The 25,573-nt window shown below is 34.7% G+C and overlaps 3 protein-coding genes across 7 annotated transcripts; all 3 read right to left on the bottom strand.

Annotated features, from left to right (window-relative positions):
- Nucleotides 1-1,509: 1,509 nt before the first annotated feature.
- On the bottom strand, nucleotides 1,510-7,081 carry LOC18036604 (branched-chain amino acid aminotransferase 2, chloroplastic). 2 transcript variants are annotated; one of them, XM_006426091.2, is made up of 10 exons: nucleotides 6,773-7,081; nucleotides 6,601-6,689; nucleotides 6,119-6,296; nucleotides 5,451-5,627; nucleotides 5,231-5,362; nucleotides 4,491-4,589; nucleotides 3,911-4,027; nucleotides 2,796-2,891; nucleotides 2,483-2,595; nucleotides 1,510-1,907 (listed from the first exon to the last, which is right to left on the bottom strand). In XM_006426091.2, exons 1-10 carry the CDS (start codon nucleotides 6,935-6,937, stop codon nucleotides 1,790-1,792), a joined length of 1,284 nt encoding a protein of 427 aa, XP_006426154.1. In that variant the 5' UTR covers nucleotides 6,938-7,081; the 3' UTR covers nucleotides 1,510-1,789. The 2 variants fall into 2 exon arrangements, with proteins under 2 accessions (XP_006426154.1, XP_006426155.1); XM_006426092.2 differs by lacking the exon at nucleotides 5,231-5,362.
- A 2,215-nt stretch (nucleotides 7,082-9,296) lies between these two features.
- On the bottom strand, nucleotides 9,297-16,408 carry LOC18036596 (protein CROWDED NUCLEI 4). 4 transcript variants are annotated; one of them, XR_002904578.1, is made up of 8 exons: nucleotides 15,979-16,401; nucleotides 14,360-14,569; nucleotides 14,002-14,255; nucleotides 12,769-13,234; nucleotides 10,736-12,567; nucleotides 10,217-10,622; nucleotides 9,737-9,904; nucleotides 9,297-9,636 (listed from the first exon to the last, which is right to left on the bottom strand). XR_002904578.1 is itself a non-coding variant. In XM_006426094.2 (8 exons), exons 1-8 carry the CDS (start codon nucleotides 16,153-16,155, stop codon nucleotides 9,797-9,799), a joined length of 3,342 nt encoding a protein of 1,113 aa, XP_006426157.1. In that variant the 5' UTR covers nucleotides 16,156-16,394; the 3' UTR covers nucleotides 9,297-9,796. The 4 variants fall into 4 exon arrangements, 3 of the variants coding, with proteins under 3 accessions (XP_006426157.1, XP_024035967.1, XP_024035968.1); XM_006426094.2 differs by having other exon boundaries at nucleotides 9,297-9,904; nucleotides 12,769-12,852; nucleotides 12,964-13,234; nucleotides 15,979-16,394; XM_024180199.1 differs by having other exon boundaries at nucleotides 9,297-9,904.
- A 1,630-nt stretch (nucleotides 16,409-18,038) lies between these two features.
- Nucleotides 18,039-25,002, bottom strand: LOC18037690 (lysosomal Pro-X carboxypeptidase). Its single transcript, XM_006426096.2, has 10 exons — nucleotides 24,467-25,002; nucleotides 24,116-24,302; nucleotides 23,702-23,835; nucleotides 23,491-23,603; nucleotides 23,238-23,361; nucleotides 22,620-22,769; nucleotides 22,351-22,506; nucleotides 21,419-21,498; nucleotides 21,288-21,337; nucleotides 18,039-18,409 (listed from the first exon to the last, which is right to left on the bottom strand). The coding sequence occupies exons 1-10, from the start codon at nucleotides 24,884-24,886 to the stop codon at nucleotides 18,270-18,272; spliced, it is 1,554 nt and encodes a 517-aa protein (XP_006426159.1). The 5' UTR covers nucleotides 24,887-25,002; the 3' UTR covers nucleotides 18,039-18,269.
- Between the last annotated feature and the right edge of the window lie 571 nt (nucleotides 25,003-25,573).

Genomic DNA, 25,573 nt, shown 5'->3' on the forward strand with positions numbered 1-25,573 from the left:
AGCAAATTTATAGAAATAAAAGTTAATTTTCATTTATTTAGTTAAAATAATTATTTATCCTTATAAGTAACACTATCTTAAATGGTAAAACATTAAATGGGTATTTATTTTTTAAAAAATTATACTAAAAACTGGGATTTTTTGTAATTGATATTTTAAATAAATGGATGTGGGGAGTATTTTAGCAAGTTAAAATAATCCATCCATATTTTTGTATATCTAAATATATTCATTTATTAAATTACCTGGACTCATATAAAAATCATAAAATATTTTGATGGACTTATGTGTCAAAATCTTGAAATTTAACCTTTTTTTTTAAACAAGAGGGGCTGCAACGTTAATAATCAAGTAATTGCATCCTTGTCGTTGGAATAACTTTTACAATTCTTGGGTTGGATCACAAAAAGACAAAAAATAGGGTACCAAATCACGGTTGCAAGCTAGCTGGACCCTACAAACTATTATATAAACTGAATTAGTAACTTACGTGACATGAATAGATTGATTGAAAAGTAAAAATAGTGTCGAAATTAGAAATAATTACGTAGACTTTGTGATACTAACTCAATTTGTATACAATATTTGTAGAATTATTTGTAGTTGTATCACTATGATATGTCAAAATGCAACCTAAACCAAGCCTGTAAGGTTTTCAAATGTTTAATCTTGACGTATATGTATATAATAACTGAGGAAAATATAATATAGTTTATGAATTCTGATACACGTCACATTCAAACCGATTGTCGTAGCGTCTATGATTTAAAATGATCAGATTTTATACTTAATAGTAAGTAGCATTTGCAAAAAAAAAAAAAAAAAAACAAACATAAGCCTTCTAATCCTACAATAATGCAATAAACTTTCTAAATGTAATATTTCAATAAACGAATAAACATGGATATGATCATATGAAGGAATGGGCTATTGGGGCACATGCCCCCAGCGGACATCCACATAACAAACAATAAGCTTTTCACGCCTACGTAAATTCCTACATTATAATTTATGGTGTTTAGGATCTAATTGAATCTGCTCAATTCACATAAATTTAATTCTTAGATTGGTGTATTGGATTGAAAACTTTAAAACATGCAATTTAGTGAATTTAATATGGATTTGATTCTACAAATCTATAAATCCATAAACAGGAAAGTAATTTTGTTTTAGATTTAAACAAATAATTAAAAATTTATACAAGTGCCGCCAGTAGTAAATATAACATTAAGTTAAAATAAAGTTACCCATATAATTACCTAATTATAAGACCTGAAGGGGGTTTAATTGAATAGTTTTTAAGTAATTTTATTAAATTAACCCCTCGAGTTCGAATACTGAAGAAAGCAGAGGATTAAAAGATTTGACTTGAGCTTTCTAGCTCAATTTGTTTGAGCAAGGCGTGTGCCCATGAAAGTGTTCGGTTATCATAGATCTTTATTTTTTGAAAATAATTGGTATTAAAATTATTTTATATTAAATTTAGTTTGCATTTAATTACTTCGTGGATTCAATTAAATAACACTTCACTTTCACTTTATTTATATGTACCCAAGTGTAGCCAAATGGGATGCGGGATGTACTAAGTGGAACATACCCAGCAACAAATATTTCTCATAGTAACTTGAGAACAAATTTGAATATCAAACATAAAGAAGGCAGCAAACTAAAGAAATCTGAGTCACCACCGTATATTTAGACCCGCCAACAGCTCAGTCCAAGGATCAGTGAACCTATGAGAGATGGACAGATTTGAAATGCAAACCAGAACCAGTAACTTAACCATGATCTAGCTGAGCTCAAGGGTCCAATTCATCTTGTCCGCTATAAGACCCATCTGTAGTTGGGTAAGCACGGAATATAATTGCTGTGACACCGCACCGAAACCACCCTCCCCGTAGGATACCCTGCATGAAATACAAGATAAATATCAACAGTTATTTATTTCAGAGACTTCAAATGAGCTCCAGAGACTCAATTGAGCACTTGCCAGATGTAAAAGTCCGGTGTCCAAAAGATCACCACAGTGCTCACAGCCCTAAGAGAGAAATGCTTGCTAGGACATACATTATACGACAAATCTTTCTTAGGCCAATTAGAATAGTCTAAGGGTGGATCATCAAACCTCACTATGCAGTCATCTGTTTCCACTTTATTATATAGGCTGTAAGTTAAAACTGCTAGGCAGTGAATTCTTTTCATATTAAAAATGCATGATGATCCAATCATGACAAATTATGCATCTCCTTTCCCTTAAAACTTCAGATATGCCACAATCACCTAGAGAGCAATTTCCACAGCAACCAGGTAACAAAGTCCTTTACTCATGCACTCTCCCCAGTTATTTAATTTCATTTGGTTGGGGTTGACATTTAATGAATACAACAGAAATTGCTCTTGCATGATCTTTATTAACAAAAGCAGCAAATGACAAAGATAAACGGCTGTTGATTCATTCACCAGCTAACATACAAGTTATTACCTTTTACCAAGATAAGTGATGCTTCCCACAGGAGATACAACAACAGCTGTACCAGTACAAAAAACTTCATCAGCATCAAGTAACTCCTCCACTGTCACAAGGCGTTCCTCAACCTGCATGTTCAAATGAGAATTAGGGATCTTAACTTATTCAAGAATCTATTTGCCCAGTCCAGCTAGTGCATGATAATACATGAGAATGATCTGTTTATAAAGAGCACTACCCTCAAAAGTACTGAATTGCCAACCCTCCATTCTCATAATGCCACATTTATTCAGTCACGATTTTATTTCCATAGCTACATAGTAAGTACCTGGAACCCTTGGCTTTGAGCAACATCAATTATACTCTTTCTTGTAATGCCAGGTAAGATAGTTCCTTTTATCACAGGAGTGGATATAACATTGCCCTAGGAGCACATCATAAACAAAAAAAATATCAGCACTACTTACATCTATAGACATAATGCTTCATAAAGGGTGTTGGAGAAAATGAATAAACCATATAATAAACATGTAGATGGGATCGAAGTAGACAAATAAAAGTCATTTTCAGACATTAAAACTTAACAATAGTCTTGCAGGCTACTTTTTTTATAAAAGTTCAATCATTTAACAATTTTAGAAGCCAACATACAAACGTGAAAAACTCATGGCAACAGCAAACTTTTCCTCGTAACATACTAATTTTAATTTTTTTTTTTTTTTGAGGAGAATTTTAATTTTATTTAAATAAATTGAAGTGCTGAAAATATAGGTGCAGTTGAGACAAAACAGAACTAACACATGCACCCAAAAATAAAAAATTAAGATAAGGAAAAAAGGCAAGCAATCATACTGCTAAATCCTAACCATTTGTTTTGTACAAAGTAGTAACAAAACAGAACGTTACTGTACATGCTTGATTCTCTCAGAAAAGCAACTCATTATCTTGAAAAAAAAAAAAAGCCTTTTGCAAGGCTATAGCTGGAAGGCTGCAATATAAAAATGTATGATTCAGTGCATACATAAGAGTAACACCATTAACAATCCAATCATGATATTCCAGTAAAAGAATGTCTAGACTCCAGCAAATTTTAATAAAATATATAAGCAACGTTAGCTAGAGCTCTAACAGGAACATGGCAGAGAAAGTGTTGCCATTGCTGAAGGCAGTGGCATGATTGTCAATTTTTCATGATCATGCAAGTCACAAAATCACATGACATTATTGCAGCATGAGAATGTAAAGTTCAGATGTTTAGAAGCTTTACTAAATGTTATGTAAAATGATGCATAACATTTTTATGAAAATATGTGAGGTGGCTAAATACCTTTGCCTATAAATACTTAACATTCAATAGAAATTTCTCTTTGTTTCAAACATAAGCAAGTACAAAACTCATGAACATTAAAAAAAAAAAGTTACTTCACTAGAAACGTTAAATACCTTCACGACAAAAATGTTGCAAGAGGAAACCTCTTCCAGGTATCTCTTGTGAACACAATCAAGGTAAAGAACATCAGAATAACCTTTGGCCTTCGCAGCAGATTGAGCCTTAAGAACCTACATATAAGAACCTTGTATTCATTAGTAAAAGTGTACTAAAATACAAAATTTAATGATTCAGAATTGTGAACACCACCCTCACTGATCAAAAGGTTAACCATGCCACCGTCCTGATGCCTTCAAACCATGATAAATATGCTTACACATTTCCATATATAATGATAGGATAAAAAGTATTAATGTAAAAAACTCATATAGTCAGAATGTAACACTCATGAGTACAGATTATAAAGAAGATATGAGTGTACTTGCTCGCTAAGTGTGTGAATTTGTGTAAGAGAGCCCATACAATTTCAGCCTATGACCAAAATTAAAGCAACTAAGCAAAAAAGAAAACATTAACATTGGGATTTGAACTGACTGGACAAATCCCTCAAACAAAAAAGCAACAACTGGCAAAACAAACTTCGCAAAGACATAAATGTAGAAACTTTTAAAAGGGACCGCAGGGTAGGCTTACCGCAGCATAGTTTCCTATAGTCTTTACGCCTCCAGTTCCCCCAGGAGTTGCACGATGTAATTCATGCTCAACAACCAAATTTATGGGTGCAATGCCTTCCTAGATCACATACACAGAAACAATCAACTAGAGAATACTGGCAAGAGGATAGGACATTGCCTTTAGAAAATGAAACCAAATGAGATTCTGTACGTAAAGGTAATTAATTAGTCAGGTGCATACCTTTTTTTTTAAGGTGTAATTAATCTATGTATAATTAGATTTGTGGCAGAGAAATTAATGAACCACTAGTCAAAGTTTCTAAACAGAATCTTTTGTATTCATCCCAGAAAAAGAAAAATTTTCACAAACTAATTTCAAAGAATTTCTTATGAACTGTTAACACTAACCGTAATATTTTTCTAGAAACAATTAAAGTTGATTAAAATATGAAATATTCCATCATCACCTTTAACGTGAAATTGAGCATCTAATACTGCATTAACCAATAAAAATTTAGAATTAGAAGCAAGGAAAAGATTTACTAAAACAACTTCCTCGAGAAGGACAACGCAAAAAAAGATAAAGTAATTTGATCTGTGTATGTATGCATATATGTGGTGTCTTTTGGTGCATATGCATATGTCCATGGACATATATCATAAAAGCCAGAGTAGTGACAGAAAGCAAGGAACAAAGACCATGTTGTGAGTTGCAATGTACACTTAGTCTCAATTAGCAAGCAACAAAACATGACAAACCTTAAAGTAGTTCCCAACAGGTGAAACATAAATCAGAAATGTATATTCAGGAGCAGGTGCAAGACCAAGAACAGCTCCACTTCCCATTAGCAATGGCCTGATATATAAGGAACCTTTACCAGAAGGAGGGATCTGAAACGAGATATTAACTACTGAATGTTTACAGAGCACTTCTAATTAACAGTTATACATGGAAATCCAAAATGGAAGTATGTTATACCCAACGTTTGTTTGCTAAAACAGTAGCCTTAACAGCTTCCACAAACTGTTCAACTGATGGTGATGGCATGCACATCCGCTCCGCACCCACCTGCATCCGCATTGCATTTTCCTCAGGACGAAAGAGAAGAATGTTACCATCTTGTTTCCTGTAGGCTTTCAGGCCTTCGAATAATCCCTGATTACAAACAAGCAAAAAGTGGAACGACACATTATGATTAAAGCAACTTAACACACACCATAATAAATAATGATGAAGAGAAGTTAATCTGTAGCAGTTGATTTCTAAAAAGGAACAAAAATGAAAAATGAAAAATAAAATGAAAAAGAAAAAAAGAAGAATGATGATGTATACATTGCAGAGTTAGATGCTAAAGAAACAATTATTTTCCTACTTATCTTCTTTTACTCAATTTTACAGGATTTTATGTATTGAGCTTAAGTTCCAGCAACGAGATCTATTTCTAAGTAATCTTTTCCTTACATCGGTCTGGTTCAAGTGAATCCTAGCCTATTAAAATTTACAAAACTACAAACCAGCCCTAAGACTTTCCTTGTTCATAAAACCTTGGTGAGTGCAGAGTAAGAATCAACATCTAACAGTAAAAAAATTCAATTATAAACAACATGAAAGAATATGAATAGGACTTGAATGAAGAAGGGTCAAACCTGGCCATAATTTAAGACTCCAGAGGATGGACTCAACTCAATGTTACCAAAACGCTGTAATTCACCTTTAGAGAAGTTTCCATCTCTTCCACATTTCATGACGTACATATAATCAGTAGGACAAAACCCAAATCCAAGGTTGTCCCAATCTATGTCGGCTAATTGAATCGTTTCATTGCTGTTTCACAGAAATGTCAACATATCAAACCAACACTCTTGTTCTCAACACACAAACACACACAACTCCTAATATGAAAAATAAGAAAATCATTGCTTTGAGTTGTAGCATTTCTTGGCTGACTAATTTAAATATTAACCCTTAGTTTACTTTTGAAGGTTATTATTGCTATCATATAGTTATCCCTCGATCATCTATCTATCCTATTTACAAAATCGACAGCGAATTCGAAAAGATAACAACCAAACAACGTAAACACGAAAAACAAAATTATATTTTTTTGTTAGAAAAAAAAATTAGAAACCTGAGAGTATGAGATGAAACGGAAAAAAGCTTGAAAGGAGAGTCCGTTTGGTTCACATGGTAAGGAGTGAAAGCAGTTTGCTTTTGAAGCTGCATAAACAGAGGATGTCAGAACTTTTAACCAAAAAAGAAGAACAAGAAGCAGCGATTCAGTGATTGGTGAGAGCATGGACCTTGAGAGATAAGGGAGGAAGGCAATGACGGCTTTGTCCGGCGGCGGAGGAGAAGGAATTGGGAATGGGGAGGAAGAGCGTACAACCATTACGTGAAGAAGCGAAAGGACAGATTAGGCTATTCGGCTGAAGGCCAGCCATTACTGCGCTGCTGCTTCTCTCCATATCTCCTTCTCTGTGGAAGCTGGGTTCCTGATTTTTCCTTTATTGTTAAAGTCCTTGCGTGGATTCTTGCTCCTCTTCTTTTTAACCTAACAACACCCACTAGACCTTTTTTTTTATTTTTTATTTTCTTTTCTCCTCTTCTTCTTTTAATTTCCTTTTGTAACAGTAGACTTATTAGATTCTGGACCAGTAGCTACGTCGCAATTGACGGCCCGCGTGTGCGTGCGTGTGCGTGTGCGTATATATATATTTAAACGCTTATATATATAGGCATGTGGTAGCAGAGTCTAGTATTGTGATGTTCATTTACATGCTGAGTGCTGGGACTAATTCCACATTAATTTTTTTTCCCTCGTATTGGGTCGACAGTTTTTGTTATTCTTATTTTCAGTATTTTTAATCTTTCAAACGTGGGAGAAAGCTATGTTAACCCGGGGGTAAAGTATCCTAACCCTTGATCTGCACTGCAGTAGATGAAATTTAAGGGTAATTTTTAAAAATCTCCCCTGAAGTTTGGACTTATTGCAAATAGATGGCGAGAATCCGTTTATTTATAAAAAACCTCTTACCGTCAGTTAATTTTAACATTGACCGTTAGTTGACTGTGCAAAAATAATATTACCCTTAACAATAGTTTGTAGACTGACATAACTAAAAAAAAAAAAAATTGTTGGCGCGAAAAGCACAAATCTTATTTTTTGACATTTTTATCCTTGTCAATTCTAGAAATTTACAATATCATAGGTAAAGATTATTTTTCAAGTTTTTAATTTTATCTTTCTTGCAGGAACTTTAAGGAAATATCAATAATTTAAAGAGGATTTTTTAAGTTTTTAATTTTATCTTTTTTGTAGGAACTTTAAGAAAATATCAATAATTTAAAGAGGATTTTTTAAGTTTTTAATTTTATCTTTTTTATAGGAACTTTAAGAAAATATCAATAATTTAAAGAGGGTAAAATAGCCAACAATTTTAGTTTTTTTTTTAGTTATTTCCGTCTACAAATTATTGTTAAGGATAATATTGTCTTTGCACAGTCAACTACGGTAAATGTTAAAATTAACTGACGGTAGGGGATTTTTTACAAATAAATCAATTCTCGCTATCTACTTGCAACAAGCCCAAACCTCAGTGGAGATTTTTAAAAATTATCCGAAATTTAAAGTATAAAATTAAGACACGTATGCATCTGAAAAGTCAGATTTGTCTGGTAAACGGAAGGTCAGTGTGAAGGAAACAATATTATTGCACATAACAACTACTACTCGGAGCAATTTGATGCTACAAGTTGGTTAAATTGTTAATTTAAGAGAAACGTATATGCGTACATTAGGAGCCATGCAAATGTTGGAAATAAGTAATTAAATGAGAAAAGGACTTGCCAATGTGTTAAAAAGAGAACAAGTCAGATGATTCTATAATCTGCTTACTTCATAAGCCGCCACTTTTTTTTTTAAAAAAAAAATTATTTCTAAATACAACGTTTTTGTCGGAGCATAAAATTAAGTAGCTCAATTCCATTACTAGACTAATGTCTATTTTTTCGCTTTAAAATTTGGCAGAAGACACGAGGACCAAATCACTAAGCCACGACGTATTTTGAACTCTTAATTGATTACTACATATCAAAGCAAAATCAATTTTTCTTTTATGGAATTCCAAGTCAACAGACGAAAGAAATCTACTCAGCCCTATTTATTTTCGTTGGCGTTGGTCTATTAATATTCGGACAAATGGTGGAAGGACGGAGAAAATATAAAATTTTAAGGGTTCATAACATGGAATCCATTAAAATATTGAGTGATGATAGAATCAGAAACTCTTGTATAAATTTATTTTACACAAACTGACGTGACATTAATTCATTGATTAAATAAAAATATAAAATAAAAAAATATGTGAATGAAATAATATTTAATTCAATCAATCTTATCATACCATATTAATTTGTACAAAATAAATTTATACATGCATTTATGACTATTAAACCTATTAATTTACTCAACAACCCATTTCCAAAATTTAAAAATTCATACTTTATATATCTATTATGCCCATAGAACCATGATTCTGAATTAATTATTTTCTTTTTTCACACGGCTTCTTTACCGCGCAAAGAAGGCTGCGGCAAAGTAATATCGTAAAACTTGAGGAGAATCATTTCCGGCGAATACTAACGAATTCTTGTCAGCTATTTTCGTTCAAAAATGTTAATGATATCTATAGAGTTTGATTGCCAAGTGTCCAAATTTGAGAATTTGAACCCTAACCGAGAATTTGAACCGTCTGATTCAAGATCAGCAAGACAAGAACCAGCTAGAAGGTTTGTAAAATATAATTAAAAAAAAAAATCACTAACTCTTAGAACAAATTCACTTCACTTGCAATAAAAATAAATAAACACCAACTTCTAGGAAGGAACTGATCTCCCCCAACATAATTAGTCTAAAACTCTACCAAAATAATGTAGGAAACTCAGAAGCCAGGATACAAGCAAAATACAAACCACCAAACTTCTTTCAGCTTTCCTCAAGAAACCCACACAGAGAAAAGATCATTTAGGATGGACAAAAATTTACAAATTTCTAACAAAGATTACAGTTACCTAAGTCATCTACAATTTGGGCCACCAGCCGCTAAAAGGGCAGTCGCAAATCATATCAACTAAAACCCTCAGTATATTAATCACCTTCCATAACCTGAATCACATCATAAAGAGGAAATTGTAATTGGTGCACAAATTTGTTAACTATACCATCACTTGACGAATAACAAAACCAGGAAGAGGAAGATAGGTACTTCAGTGCAAGCCAAGCCAGATCCAGCATTCAAGCAATAAAATGTAGCTGCTCCAAAATTCTACTTCTTCTGTTTTGATCTTGTCCTGTATGCAATTAGCTCTTTGTTCTTCTTACTGTTGTCTGACTGGACAAGCTCACATTCTAGCTTGTGTTCACCTATTTCATTCTGAGATTTGCAGAAATGAAAAAATACATGAATTTCCACCTCGTGATAAAGAAAAGAGAGTAGAGCAAAAGAACAAGAAAGCAATATTTCAAAATCCTTGATGATGATGAAGACAGAGATGAAGGAGTTTTTTTTTTTTTTTTCAAAAAGGACAGATGGGTATAGGCAGCATTCTTATTAATTTGATTAAGATGATTAACAGAAGCAACTTATCCCATCATATAAACACACAAGTAGATCATGCAGAAATAGCGAACAAGAATCATAGGCCAGTATTATATACAAAAAGGAAGTATGTAAGAACATTAGTACCTGAGCCTGACCACACTCAGTAAGATCCTTCACATTTCCCATTTGCTTCTCTTGTACCATTCCGTCTATCTCAGATACATATGGAAGGACAACATCATCTGTATGGGCAGGAGTTGAATGATCATTTGTACCTCCAACTTTAACAATATCTTGAACTGATTCCGCAACAGAATTCTGCGAACCATCTATTTTTTCTTGATTGATGAAGTTGTCAGCATCAGGCATTTCACAAGTCACTTCAGAAATCTTAATGATCTTATCCACAATTAGTATGCTGGCCTCTTCGTTACCTCCTTGGGTGTGATTGTTTGAAGTCAATGTATGCAGACCCTCGGGAACATTTGATTTGTTTTTTGAGGTCAATGTATGTTGATCCTCTGGTAGATTTGATTGTTCAGCAACTGCACTGAGAACAAATACATCAAATTGTTAGATTGTAAGCAACTAAATGCATTCAGATGTAAATACACAAATAAATAATAAATTAAAGACACTGATTTTAGAGATAAAGCATCGCACCCGTGGTTAATGGCCTCTTCAGAGGAATTTCTGGGAAAGTCTTCTTGTTGCTTCCTCCTCTTGTTGTTTTGCATTAGCAATTCTGATGGATCAACACAATCTACATCAACCCTTCTCTTCCTAGCAGCATGAATCCCGTCTTCAGACACTGATTGTTTACATTTTTGAGCGGCATTTTGATTGTTTTCAGATTCCAAATCAACTGTTCTTTTAACAACCTCATTTTCAGAGGGCACTTCAAGTATCACTTTTGGCTCTCCAAAAGAATATCTCACCGGCTGCCTCTTCCTAGAATTAATAGTCAAGCTGGCATCTTCATGGTCAGATGTTGGAGACTTTTCTTCATCATTCTCTATGGAGTTCTCACCCGAATGTTTAAATACTAAATCAGCAAATCGCTTGATCCATGAAAAGCGAGCAAGACTGGGAGGAGAAGCACTGGCTGTCTTTTGCACAGAAGGAGTATTGAACCTATCACCATTGTTGGTAACATCAAACTTCTGATCTGAACCCAAGTCAGCATGCGCTAAACTAGTTTGCTGATTCAAATGCCTTTTTGCAGAAATTTTCTTTTGGCTATGCTCTAACCTAGAACGTTGCATCTCACTGACAGCCATATAATCTACGGCAATTTTCAAATCTTCCAACTTCTTTAGGCGTTCACTCTCAGCTTGAATCTCTTCTCTGTCAGCATGCAGCAGTTGTCTCTGTTCTTCTAATTTCTGCCTCTGCACCTTCAGTTCCTCAATGGAATTATTTAGCTCAGCCCATTCCCGGTCCCTCCTCTGACGATCCATATTGATCTCCATTCTCTCAAGATCAAGCCTCTTAATCTCTAAAGTGACTTGCTCCAACTCTTTTTCCGCTTTTTCCTTCAGAGAGCTAATTTGCTGAAGTTCTCTCATTTTTTCTTCCTCAAATGCCTTCTCTCTCTCCCTAAAAGAACTTTCCAACTCTTCACGCCTTTTTTCAATACAATTCTCGAGATCCCTCTTTTGCATCTCAATACCTAATAAAAAATCCGCACGCTCTTGTTGAATTTTGGTGAACCATTCAGAATGCTCGTGCACCATCTTATTCATGAATTCTTCTCTCTCGCGGTTTAGTGAATCAACATCGCGTTTATGTTGATCTCTCATTGCATCCCTCTCTTGCCTCAGGCTATCACGCTCGTCCTTTAGAGACTTAGAAACAACCACCCTCTCAACAGCAACACTTTCTGCTTCCTTCCGCAGTTCTTCTCTTTTTTCATCAATCATTTCCCACTCGGCTTCAAACTTAGCCTTCTCCAATTGAAGTTTATCTGTCTCAACCATAAGCTCCAGTTTCTGAGCCCTAACCACATCAAGTTCTTCTTTAAGTTTAATCTCAAGAACTGATAATTCACCTGCCTCACTTTTCATGGCTTCTAATTTGTCCTTTGCACAATTGACTTGTTTCTTTTTCTCATCCAGAGAAGACAAAGACTTCTGAAGGTCTGACTTAATTATGTTAACCTCCTCTTTCTCCTTTTGTAAAAGTGATTTCTTCAAATCCGCCTCCTTTTCAAACGCAATCAATTTATTTTCTTTCTCTTCAAGTAGATGTGATCTCTCTACCAAATCCTTCTCTTTATCCACCAATGCCCTTGACTGAACTTCCAAATCATGTTCCCTTTCCAAGAGCGACTCCTCCCGCTGGCCAAGATCCAAATCCCTCAACTCCCAGGCCCGTCGCTTCTTCTCAATTTCATCTTCTGCCAACTTGTACTTTATCGCCAGCTCAGCCTCAAATTCAGACTGCTTCACTCTCAAAGCAGATTCATGATTGGCAATAATCTTTTGAATTTCATTCTGCATTGTTCACAGACAAAAAAAATAATAAAATAGTTGAACAAGTATTTGGATTCATTTTTGAAATATGAAACGCCATTCAAGCAGAAAACAAATTAAAAAAAAAAAACTTAACACTCAGAATGATGAATAATAAAAGTTGAAGCCTACTCATTCGACATTTATTCCATGGAAAAAAGCAACTAAAACCAAATAACTCACAGATTCCTTGCTTGCAAGTGTTTCTTGCGAAACAAGTAGCTTTTGCTCTTTCTTTTGCAGCGAAGCTTCCCTCTCAATAACAGCCTGTGTGCATTCAATAGAAGAGTCATATTTTATATAATTTCCAGTAAAAAGGACATGAAAACATATTAACACCAAGTTTAGAAAAAGAAAAGGAAAACTAATCGTATAAACCTCTTCTCTTTTCAAGAGGGAAACCAAGGTCAGATCCAAGTTAGATTTCTCTTCATTCAGGGCTTTAAATTTCTCCTCAACATTTGCTCTTGAAGCCTCTAACTCTTTCTCTTTTCGACTTAGTTCCTGCAATTTACTTAAGATGTGGTCTTCTCTTTCATTAAGCAAAGTTTGAGCATCAAGCAATCTTTCATGTTCTTGCTGCAAAATCTTCTTCCTATCGCTTAATGATTGCCTCTCACGGATAATCTCTCTCTCTTTTTCTTCACAACTAAGACATGGCAAAAAATGTTGATTAATACATTTAGTATAGAAGCCAGCTTGCAAACTTAGGTGTGTCGTGCCCTTAAACATATGAATCAGAGTCAGCCGAAAACTACAGCAATAATTTTGAACTGTGTGAGCGTTGCAATTTCTTCCTAAATCCTATCCATTTTTTGCTTACCCATTCAAGTTCAGTAAATTCTACCATAGAATCAGAACAAATTGCCTCAGTTTAAGGTCACTACCACATACATGGAGTTCTTTATAATGTGACACATGCTGTTATATGGAAGATATATTGAAATTGCAGACACAATTTTGGTTCAAACATTAATAGGATACTAAAAGAATCACACACACACACGAAAGAAGAGGGCCTCAGCAGAAAATCAATTCACAACAAGACTTCGACAGAAAAATGGTTCACTTGCTCAATTAGATTGTCAAAGATTAAATGAGTAGCTTGTCTTTTAGCCAAGCTGAATTTTGTACTCATGCACAAAGCCAGGACCTGAAATAATCCTATTTCCTCCAAAGTTTAAGAACATGAACTGTGACAGACACAGTGGTATAGAGACATATATAGATCTCAAATGAGTATAATGAAAAGGCATGCAATAAATAAGCTTTTATTTTTCCTCAAGCAAATAGTTAGCCTCATAGTGTTAAGAACATCAGGTCCATAAACACAACCTTACTCAAACAGGGTTGAATGGATGTATCGTAACTAACCAATTCTCTGAAAATACCAAAAGAAGATGAATGAAAACATACTCGGCCTTGAAAGATGCTATACGCCGAGAAAGATCATCTTCACGAGCTACAACATCCTGTAGCTTTCTTTCTGCAGATCGATGATATCTGTTAGCTTCAGCTTGTAAAGATTCCGAAGCATGCAACTTTGCCTCAGCTTCTGCAAACTTCTTCTGTGCATTTTCTACCATACAGCGTGCTTCAGCAAATTTACTGTCAGCTGCAACCTTCGTTTCGGCAGATTCTGCACGTATTTCATGCACGGCCTTCTCAAGCTACAAAAACCAGGCAACAAGTGAAAAAAGAAAAAAAAAATTGTAGGGAAGTGCGGGAAAAGACAATTTACTTCAACCAAACAATGATCCTGATGGTATCTTACACTGGCTATACACTCTTTCTCAACTCCTAAAGTCTTCTTCAGACTCTCTTCTCGTTTCCTTGCTTCAGCTATTGCAGATAAGTGAGAAGCTTGGTCATGCTTCTGCAGGAGTTCAGCTGCCTCGGCAGAAGCTTTAATTTGCTCATACTTGGAGGCCAACTCCTTCTTTTCTAATATGAGGAGACCCATGTGGTGCTGGTGCTCAAATATCTTCAAAATGTAACACTGGCGTGAGATAACAAATATTTGAAAAATAATACAAGGATAGCATAGGCACAAAATTAGACAAAAGTAAAGCATTACACCAGCAATTTACAGGGGGAAAAAACATTTTTTGCAGCAAAAGAAAAAATAAAATAATGATTAATAACTAAAGATTTGATAGGACCATGCAAAAAAGCATCAAATATTCTATTTTGCTTAGCAAAGCACTCAAAAGCTCAGCCAAAGGAACAATATATAATAGCCTTCTTACAATGAAACCATTTGAATTTACAAAATAAATAAATTACATTATATAGAGAATATATTAGAAATGCATAGATAAAACATAAATCTTAAATATTTTGAAACAATTCCAAAACAGTGATATATAAAACAACAATATCACCGATATAATCAAGATAAGAATGCCTCCAAAAGCTACTTGCTAGACAAACACCACCGTTATAATCAAGATAAGAATGCCTCTAAAAGCTACTAGCTAAACCAACACCTCTATCATCAACCTTGCATGATTCAAGATTAAACAGTTAGTAAGTTCCACACTCAAAATGTTAACCGTGCATTCTCAAGAAGCAGATTAACATTTAATAACACATGTATTGTCACTGTATAAAATCCAAAAGAATTCTCAAGTACCAAAATTTCCCAAGCAAAGAAGAGACTTAATACTTTTTTTCTTTTTGGGTACAGGATTACCTAAATATTCTCCATTTGTAGACATGGGAGATCTAATAATAGAAGAAAAGAAACTAAAATTTTCAATTAACAGTTTTTGCAGATCCGACTTCAGCTTCCCTGTACAATTCCTTCTCAATACATAAAATGGGAGAATTAATTAGTACATACAAAATAACAAAGCCACTATCACATGAAACTTTTAACATACAATGAAAGGAATACATCAAAGCAAACCTTAATAGAGACCGTGTAAATAAATATCTTTGGGAGTTTGATTCTCAAATCTAATTGGCAGCTGGGGTTACAGAAAGTGTATTAAATATATTCTATATAAAATCAATCTTTTTGAAAAAAAAAAAAATCTATTTACTTTCCTCACCCTCATATTTAAAGATTAAAACCACACACTTAATCAGATTAAAATCTAAATTGAAGGGAAGCGCACAACTGCTCTTAATTAGCAGGACAATTCAGTGTACGCAAATCAAAACTGAGAAGCTTGTACAATGTCTTTTAGTTTTGTTCAAATAAAACAGTATTTGGAGCCTTGACATTCTTCTTTTAGGATGATACGTAACATTCTTGTGTTTCTTTTATTTTTTCAAATTTTATGCAACCCACAGAACTTAGCATACAATTTAATTCAAACAACACAAAAATGAAACAAAAATCAAGACAACAAATAAAAAACCATACTTGAGTGGATATGAACGAACCTCGGTTTCAAGTTTAGCAATATAAGCGATGAGAGCAGCCTTGTCTCTCCGTTTAATAGACTCTTCATCAAGTCCAGCCTCTTTAAGCCGCTTCCAGATCGACTCATCACTCAAAGGGCTCTGCAAAACCCTCGAACTCGGTGTGATCGAGAGCCGCCCCGAGCTAGGACTCGCCATCGCAGAGAAGGAAAGCCCTAGATTCTAAGATCCGGCGCCGCTCAGTGACTGGTAAAGCTTACTCTTCACGTTTTTTCTTCAACTTCTTCTCGCTTTTTGCTTTGCTTTTTCTCTCTCTTGAGATGCCGAGAGTTGTAAGTGACAAAAACCCCTTCACTAACTACTGAAAAAAAATAATTTAATTTGCAATAATAAAATAGAAGACTGAGTTGTCTGTGCCGAGTTGTAGAAAATAAAAGGAAAAAGCGGGACCAGGTTTTGACGAGGAGAGTTTTTGATAATGACAAGGTGGAGCGGCGTCGTTTAGGATGACTTTTGAGTTTTAAGCCGCCATTTTACTGAATTAAAAAAAAAAAAAAAGGATTTTAATTGATATTTTGGGGTCTTCGGATGGAAACTAAATAGTGACACTCGACTCTCCACGTCGTCCTAAGCTACAAAGGTTTGTTAATTGTCACTCGGTTGGGCCTGTTTTGTTGTTGGACGAATCTGAACCAAATTTTTTTATTAGAAAATATATATTTTTAAAAACAATTATGGCGAATTTCTTTCATAAGGATAATGATTCTTTTCCCACTTTACCTTCACCTTTTATTTATCCTCGTGAGATTCCATTACTTGATGGTTGATAAAAATAAAAAATATATATATTTTAATCAGACAAACACTGGTAATACACAAGATTCTACCAGGCAAAGATGATCGGAGAGTCTCTGCTTCAATTATTTTTTGGGCGTTTTCTCACAAAGTTGTAGTCTTCAAAATAGAGCGGAGCTATTCCGCCCCCACAAAAAACTTCTATTTTCAAATGAAAATTACAGTCAAGAACAAGAGACGCGATGAAAATTAATTGGCAGAAGTATTTGCTTTCGCTCTTTGATGAGAATATTAGTCGTTTCACGCATAACGCATTTGATACAGCCATGTACTGCAGAAATCATCTTTGATTGTTGCAGCAGGGGGTCGGCGGATATAGCTCGCTTGAAATTCTTGATATCATATCGTTTTCTCTTTTTATTTTTTTGAATTAAACTAATATTTGTCCACTTTACCCGCCCAGAATGTTCCTTTCTTCTATAAGGTCTTTCCTTGGTCAGGCAAAACGGCAGGAGTTTGAAAATCAGAGATTCAGAATGATTATTGCAAAGAATGGAGGGCAAAACTATATTGCAACAGTGATATAGATGTATAGTTGTACAGTTGTATTATAATAAGATTCAGTGACTGAAAGCAACAGAAATACCGTACTACTGTTGCAACATAGCTGGACCCAAGAATGGAATCGCTTCGATAGGGCAAAATGGATGAGAAGAGAAGGTTAAGAGGACACCAATGTGATGTGATGCCTTCAAAGGATCCCTTAATGTCAACTTAATGATAATGCTGTTTTAAAAGAATAATAATAAATAAATAGAAGACAGAAAGCTCAACCAAGGACCTGGGATTTTACAAAAATTAGAGTTGTTTGTGAATCTAAATTCCATTGTAATACATAACTCCTAAATCGTGATTCATGATAGCAAATATGTCATATCAACCATCCAAAATTTGTTGGTGTCTGTATTTTTCCAGGATTAAACAAGTTTCAATGATCCAACTATTGCCAAACCATGTCACATAAAAACCAGTATTTACTATCTAAATCTGTGCAAGGACAGATACAATCCCAATTCTCAGTATCAGTCCACAAATCCCATGAAACTAACTGTATATTTCAAGATGTATCGTTGCTGGCAGGGTAATACTTAAGGAACTACCTTGAGCAGGATGGAATGCAGAGTAGGTTTTGGTAAGGCAAAATAAAAAGAAAAGAGCAGTTGCTTCTGACCCTATCAGATTCCATCCAAAAAGGTCATCTTGGTAAAGGAAACATGCAAGCAACATAAGGAAGAACTGGTGAACACATATACCGCCTGCAAACTATCACCCACACAGAACGTCAATGTAACTTCATCCCCTTAGGGAAAGAAAAATATCTTTCTATTTACAATACGAGGTTCCATAGTGCCAGTGAAATGTTTTGACTGAGAGGAAATGTCAGCTGGCAAAATAGAATAAACAGATATTAAGAAAAAGAGATTTACACAAATACTTATCTCGACCATCTTTAAGTCCTACATGTTGAAAGTTGCTTTCTTCCCCCGATAGTAGTTATCAATCCAGTCTTCAATCAGCTTAATTTCAGTTTCCCTCTGCTTTTTCAACCAGTCTGGATCCTCATTGGTAGAAGGACGCAAATCCAAGTGATGAGCACCTGATGAATGGCAAAAGGTATTGACCGCTTCTAGGATTAAAAAAATTGCAGCTTAGCTATATATGATAATCACATATCGTTAACTCTTTCATTTGCATTTGATTACTAACATATCACTTAGCCACAAATAATGTAGTGAGCAGTGACCCCACTTACACTTCTGACAGATTTACACAAATAGCCAACTTATCAAACAGTGAATGGCATCATGCAAATCACTTGGAAAATATAGCTTCAATTGGGTCCTATCTCATCAGATAGGGAAGTGTCTTTGCTGCATAGGTCACAAAGTAATGGTTGGGTAGACAGATAACCTTGTTCAGACATATATATTTATGACGTCAAAAGATCCAATGTACTTTTGCAATTAATTCAGCATGCCAAAAATTATCAGTTTCATAATTAGAATAAAATATCACAAATAGCACTGCTTGCAACAATTCGAACCCCCACAAAAGCATTGTGGGGGTAATTACATCCTCAATTGTATTGTGTAATTGAGTGGAGGCAGTATTCTCCCTTACGAAATATAAGTGGAGTAGACATCCCTCGAATATTAGGAGGGTTAAAATGTGGGCAATACTTGATAAAATTTAATGTAAACTAGTCCCAATAATAGTTTGATTGTAAATATCAGAAGTTGTCTCATTTAATATGAATTATAGTCAGATTGTATTTTCAATGTCAAAATAAATATCACAAATAACTAAATCTGACAATAAATTCGTAAGTCTCACAATTTTCAAGATAAGTATATGCATACTTTCATGCCTGAAGCTTTAATTGAAATTCAACATTTATTTTCAGATATATAGCTTTTTATTCCTTTTAAAGACATCTCATCTCACCTCACATAATAATTGAATTTCTGTACCAAAAAATAATAATATAGGAAGGTGATCCACCTAAAATTTCTAATGAATTCCTATTCAAATAACTTGTACTACTTTGGTGCTTTACAATCAATAATGGATGATTATCATAGCGGAGCTAAAACCTTTGATCTGGGGGGTCATGTTGTTGGATGTAATAACTAATTGGGGTCAAAGTACAATAAAGGCTACTTTAGCTGTTAAAATTATAAAGTAGATTGCGGTCTTTTTCTAATGAATGATAACTAACAGGGGCCAGCTCAAATTTCTTATCCTAGCACTTCTTTTTTGAAAAATTATGATGCTGGGGGTTCCACAATTTTTTTGTTCCCTTCGGCCTTTTATGGTTCCACTATGGCAAATCTTAGACCATAAAGAACATTCATTATGTGTGCGACTTAGGAAGAACATGAGGGTACCATGCCCCTCCGTGGCCTTTCCTAGATATGCTGCCCTTGAAAAACAAAACTGCATTTGGAGTCTAGACATCTGTAAAGAACCCTTAACATACATTTAAGTAACAACTGATTGGTGCATGAAACAAATTCAAAAGGATGGTTGCATGGTTGCATTGAAGATTAACAACATTCTTACTGAGGCCTTAGATCAGCAATGAGGCAGGCGAAAGACCAAGAAAGTCAAGACCACAGGCAAAGCCACAAAGGCATATCAATCAAAAGCTACTACTCCTCCTCATAACGCTGAACCACAAAAAAGGGGCTGCTGGCTTTATTTAGGTAATTACCTTTTGAAGTCAAACAAGTGTACGGTTAGCTTGACAAATTGACAACAATCTTCCCATGCCTGCCTGATCTTGATTACTGGGCCAGATATGAAATCAAGCTAACGACCCTCTAGTTTTGGCTTGTTTGACCACCAATTATATGGAAATAGAGTGGAGATAGTGTTTTTAGGTAGCGTTTACTTTTTGGATTGGATTGGGAATCCTGGGGAGTGGGAATCCTAGGATTGGGAGTGTGGAGTGGGAGTGGGAGTAGGTTGTTTACTTACACTGGAATGGAAGCATGGAATGGAGATCAGAATCCAATTTATGTGTTTACTTTGTCTTGGATTGGGAGTAAATAGTTTCAAATTACAATTTTATCCTTATTTAAAGAATTATAATTTTTAATTACAAAACTAATAAAAAATATATTTAATGAATAATATTTATTTTATTATATTTGTAAATTTATTATAATTATTAATATTCTTAATTATGAACAATAAATTATTAATTTTAATTTTAATATAAAATGAAATGTTATTTTATTTTATTTAATATAATTATATTAAATTTATTATTATATAAAATAATAATATAATATTATTTAGTACAAAATTAATATTTTCTTAGAATAAAGTATTTATTATTATTATTAAATAAATATAGTACTATTATTTTTAAAATAAATATAATAATATTATATTTATTAATTCTCTATTAATATAATAATATTATTTTAAAATAATTTAAACTTAGAATCAATGTAAATTATTATTTAGTTAAATATAATATTATTATTTAAATAAATATAATATTATTTATTTTATTTTATTAATTATAAAACATAAAATAAAAAAAAGGGTAGAAATGGGAGAGGTGGGAGTGGATTCCACGATCCACTGAGATTCTCCCCCAATGGGAGTCCCACTCCCACTCCCCACTCCAAAAATGGGTGAGGCCCACGGAGTGGGACTCCCAATCCCTCCCCATTTTAAGTAAGTAAACGCTGGAGTGAGAGGAATCTACACTCCTCACTCCCACTCCAGCAAGTAAACACAACATTAAAGGATTATCTATCAGCAGGTCCAAAATCATAGTCCAGTGGCAAAAATAGTAAGGTTGGAAGTCAATGACCATCTCACCTAAATCATTGCAACAATTGCTACTATAAAAATCAAAGTTCACCCACCAACCAGTTCTAGGCGATTCTGGTGAATTCAAGACATGGTCACCTTAAAATATAAATTCAAGTGAACATATAGAAAGATGATTTCAGTACCTTCTTCTGTGACAAGAGCAACAATAGTTTCAGATAGATTCTGCAGAACACTGCAACAAGTAATAAAACACTATCAGAACAGTGAAGCTTAGGAAATAATAGCTATCACCTGAGCTTTGTGAAGAAATCACCTGCCACCACTCCAAGGATCTAATAGACCGTTTGAGAAAATAATGTTACTTCCAAACAGTTTCAACACACTCTTGATATCCTTCACGAAAATAAAAAGAAAATAAGTGTTGAATGAGATAAGCATTTTACTTGCAGTGAATCATAGAATCATAGAACTATGAGCTATTTGTTATGTATAGAACACGACAGGTTGTTTACTTAACATATCCCACAGAGCACAAATGAGCATATTGTATGTTTTCATACACTAACAATCCATTTAGAAATAGGCACTCACTGTTACCACCCTGCTATTATACCTAAAAGAGCATCCTTGAATCTGTAGAATCAGGGGTTCTGGAAAGTATTTCATAAGCTCCACTAATTGTAAGCAAGTATAGTTACAATAACAAAGATGCTCTTATGCCATTCGAAAATTTATTTTTATTAATAAAATATCTATAATCACCCGATTTGAAACTATTGAAACTTAAGAAGACAGTAATGAGATAAAAATTACAATAGATTTGAAATTATATCCTGATCAAGACAAGTTGCTGAGGAATCACTTCATAGGTTTTCAGGTTATCAAGACTTGAGGAGGAAAAAAATACAATTATAATAAGTCATTTCCCAATTTTTATTTTTATAAATAAATGACTGCTTGACCACCCTGGTGAGAGTGAACTCGATCCCAAGACCTCTCGTGCTCCTGGAAGAGACCTTACCTACTGAGTTATCAAGTACTCACAATGCAAGTCCAACCTAATCTATATGTATAATTCAAACAAAAACTATGATAAGGGAGTGGACCAATAAACAATTATAAGGAAGAAGCAAGCTGATTATCATGCATAGATTTGTTACTTCAATCATATGAACGCCATTCTACCCAAACAATAGATTAGAAAGAGACAAGTTTCACTCCATCAGATTAAAATAATTCCCATACATGTCCGCCAAATTCTGTGGTTATCCATCGCGGTCTTGGTATCACGTTGAAATCATTCCAGCATTCCTCTTTAAAAGAGGAGTAATTATAATCATATGCAGGAAACATGCTTTTATCTCGGCTACTAGACATTGGCATAACCATCTCAGTGCATGCCTAGAGAGGAAAATAAACCAATGAGAGAGCATAAGAGATTATGATACTTTTAAGATATTGATGTTACCATATGTAACAATTATTTGAACTATAGCACTACGACACTGTCACACCTGCCAGTTCCACCCATCCAAGCCGTGAGGATCATCATCCAGTTGAAAGCAGTCAACATCTCCAGTATAATTGTAATAGACACTTACTCCTTCAAATATGCGCTCCAGAATGCTGGTAGCATCTGGAGCATTGTCAATTTTTTTGCAGACCTACAAAATTCGCATGGATAAATCAGTTCAAAGAAAATAGAAAAGCAACCACAGTCCATATGAACACATAATAATGTGTGATAGCAGTTGGATACAAGCTTTGGAGCAACATGAACCCGTTAATGATCACCTCTGAAGTAAGTTAAAAGGTTTATGGAAAGTTCGAAGCAAGACCGAAATTTTCAGTTTCATAACAGACTTTACCTAGCAACTGAGAAAATAAAAATCAAACTACATATAAATTTTATAAGACATGAAACAGTCCAGTCAGGAATCCTAGTAAAGAGTACACCATAATGAAATACATTATTCCATAATCAACATAGAAGCAAAGTGAACTAAAGATTGCCAATCTGTATTTTCAATATGAGCAATAAGATTTACTGTAAATCGGTTTTATACACACGTGCTTGAGTGCATGGGTAAAAATTATTTGATGATGCCAAATCAAATACAAATCCAGCTAACCTCTCTTATTGGGTATCCCGGCAAAGGCATCATAAAGTCAGAAGGATATGGGTAATCCACCATTGCCAAGTAACTATATGCAGATTCCAACCAGTCTGCAAGATCCTCTGTACTATTTAACTCCCTGTCAGTCAAACACCAAGCTCAAAAATCAAAGAAGTCAAGTCGAACAGAATAGTATAAATAAGGATTTTCAACTCAGTAATGAAAAAATCCATCACTGAAATAGAGATATACATTTCCTTTTTCTTACCGACATAGGTGGAAAGTTTTAGTCAGTTCAAGAAGTCCATTCTCCTTTTGGCCCACTGATACCAACTCACCCCAGGACTCCTTTATAGTGTTGAAGCAGCTGGCACTTTCACGCTACAATATAAGATAGCAATAATATCGTAAGACATACACTGATTATTTTAATACATACTTAAACCAAAAATTAAAGTAACGGATACGGCATTGTACACCTTGAAATCACTGGATACAATGTTGTAAAATGTTTCTGGTGGGACAATATCTTCAAATTGAAGAATTGGCGCTGATGAAGCAAGCGCACCAATTGCAATGTGAGGATACTTTAACCTCATCCATGCAGCTAACACTATTCCATTAAAAAAACAAAGTTAAGACACAGCCCATTACCAATACACATTCTATCAATCTATTATCAGCCCTTAGCCTAGCTATGACAATGAAGATCTGGACAAATACTCTACGTAAGCAAATACAAGACTTACTAATCCACAAACAATATCACCAGTAGCATAGCATAGCATTAGTTATTAATTAATGTTCTTAGCAAAAGACATTAAGTTACCTGGAGCTTTTATCATTTCAATTTAAGTGACAAAATCAAAGAGAATGAGGAATGTATTACTTACTTCCACCATATGATCCACCAAATAACACTACGGGAGAAGCTTCAGCCGATAAATTCTGCTTCAGGTTAGTAATAAAGACAGCAAAATCAGCAAGAGCTTGCTCGGCCGTCAAATATGATAATGTAGTAGCATTTTGATATGCCACTTCTGTGCTTCCATATGGCATCGACTCACCATAGTACCGATGCTGCCATTGAAATTTGGTTTACAACTCCAAACTTAACAAGTAATCACCAAAAAAAAATCTAATTCAACGTTTTCATTTTGCATATTATTCGATAAGCTAGAAATAGATGATTTAAAGGTTAAAAAAATAAATAAATAAAAATTAGAACTTGTGAATGAACAGACCTCGGGAAAGACAAGCATGGCGCCAAACCTGGGAGCGATGTCCCACACAAAGCCGGAATTAACGGCGAACCACTCGATGTCGCCTTCGTTGCCACAGTAGAGGAAGATGGGACCCAGACGGTTGGGGCCCACCCAGTGATCGGTGTTGATCAGGTACCTTTGAGAGAATGTCGGGAGATCAGCAAAGCTGAAGTGGTCGAGTCGTTGCTCGAAATATCGGGTCTCATACCGGTACTGCTGCTGTTGTTGTCGTTGGGGGGGTTCAGTTAGGTGTGACAATTTTCCGACGAAGCGTGGGGCCCGCCTGAATTTGGACGGCTGTGATGCAAGTGATAACGGAGATAAAATGGAGATGATGACGATGGTGATAACAGGAGAGAGATACAGTGAGTTTTGCTTTTGCTGTCTGGTTTTTGGCATTGTCAATTTCGGCGTTCAGCGACAGTGAGGACTGAGAAAGATAGCTCGTCTGTTAAACTGTTTGATGTCGGATTAAAGTGGGGTTCAGCTGTGCTTTGACTAAAGGGGAGCTTACTAAAGACAGCTCTTTGGGTTGGTCTTGGAAGAATCGGAGCATTAGGGCCGATGATGGGCCTCCCCAGCTCTTGGTGGTTTTATGGGCTACATTTGGGCTTGCTGTTGTAGATCCAAAATCTTTCCTTTTTTTTTTTTTTTGGAGAAAAATGAAAAAAAGAAGAAAGTAATAAAAATCTAAATCGATTATAGATAAACTCATTCAATACATGTAAACTGGTGTGTTAACGACAATCACACAAACAAGTAGAAATTGTATCATCGTTCCCCTGAGATTGAAATTGGATCAGCTTCAGCAATATCAAAAAAATAAATGAAAGGATAAGAACAATATTCTTTATGCATGAAACATGATAATATTAAAAATATTATTTAATGAATAGAGAATATAACTTAGGTTACTTCAAGAAGAGGTGTGAAAGGAGCGAGTGGGTGGGTTAATTCGAAATGTCTTAAGAGTCAAAATGCATATATTTAAGTAGTGCGTCTCTATTGAGAGGCAGACCGAATAAGGATGTACATACAAAGCACAACCTTTGAGAGAATATTATACATGCATGGAACTCAAATCAC

This window comes from Citrus clementina, unplaced genomic scaffold, assembly GCF_000493195.1.
Source record: "Citrus clementina cultivar Clemenules unplaced genomic scaffold, Citrus_clementina_v1.0 scaffold_7, whole genome shotgun sequence".
In the NCBI taxonomy this organism is placed as follows: domain Eukaryota; kingdom Viridiplantae; phylum Streptophyta; class Magnoliopsida; order Sapindales; family Rutaceae; genus Citrus; species Citrus x clementina.

Bases quoted from the DNA above. Each gene is read 5' to 3' on its own strand.
- LOC18036604 (XM_006426091.2), bottom strand. From the start codon at position 6,937: ATGGAGAGAAGCAGCAGCGCAGTAATGGCTGGCCTTCAGCCGAATAGC. The intron at 4,028-4,490 runs GTAAGCCTACCC...TCTTATATGTAG, and splicing joins CTATAGGAAACTATGCTGCG to GTTCTTAAGGCTCAATCTGC. The intron at 1,908-2,482 runs GTAATAACTTGT...TATTTCATGCAG, and splicing joins ATCACTTATCTTGGTAAAAG to GGTATCCTACGGGGAGGGTG.
- LOC18036596 (XM_024180199.1), bottom strand. From the start codon at position 16,155: ATGGCGAGTCCTAGCTCGGGGCGGCTCTCGATCACACCGAGTTCGAGG. The intron at 13,235-14,001 runs GTATGTTTTCAT...GCCATGTCTTAG, and splicing joins ATAGCATCTTTCAAGGCCGA to TTGTGAAGAAAAAGAGAGAG. The intron at 10,623-10,735 runs GTGCGATGCTTT...ATTTGTTCTCAG, and splicing joins GAAGAGGCCATTAACCACGG to TGCAGTTGCTGAACAATCAA.
- LOC18037690 (XM_006426096.2), bottom strand. From the start codon at position 24,886: ATGCCAAAAACCAGACAGCAAAAGCAAAACTCACTGTATCTCTCTCCT. The intron at 23,604-23,701 runs GTGTACAATGCC...CTTATATTGTAG, and splicing joins TTGTATCCAGTGATTTCAAG to CGTGAAAGTGCCAGCTGCTT. The intron at 21,338-21,418 runs GTGATTTCTTCA...TACTTGTTGCAG, and splicing joins GATCCTTGGAGTGGTGGCAG to TGTTCTGCAGAATCTATCTG.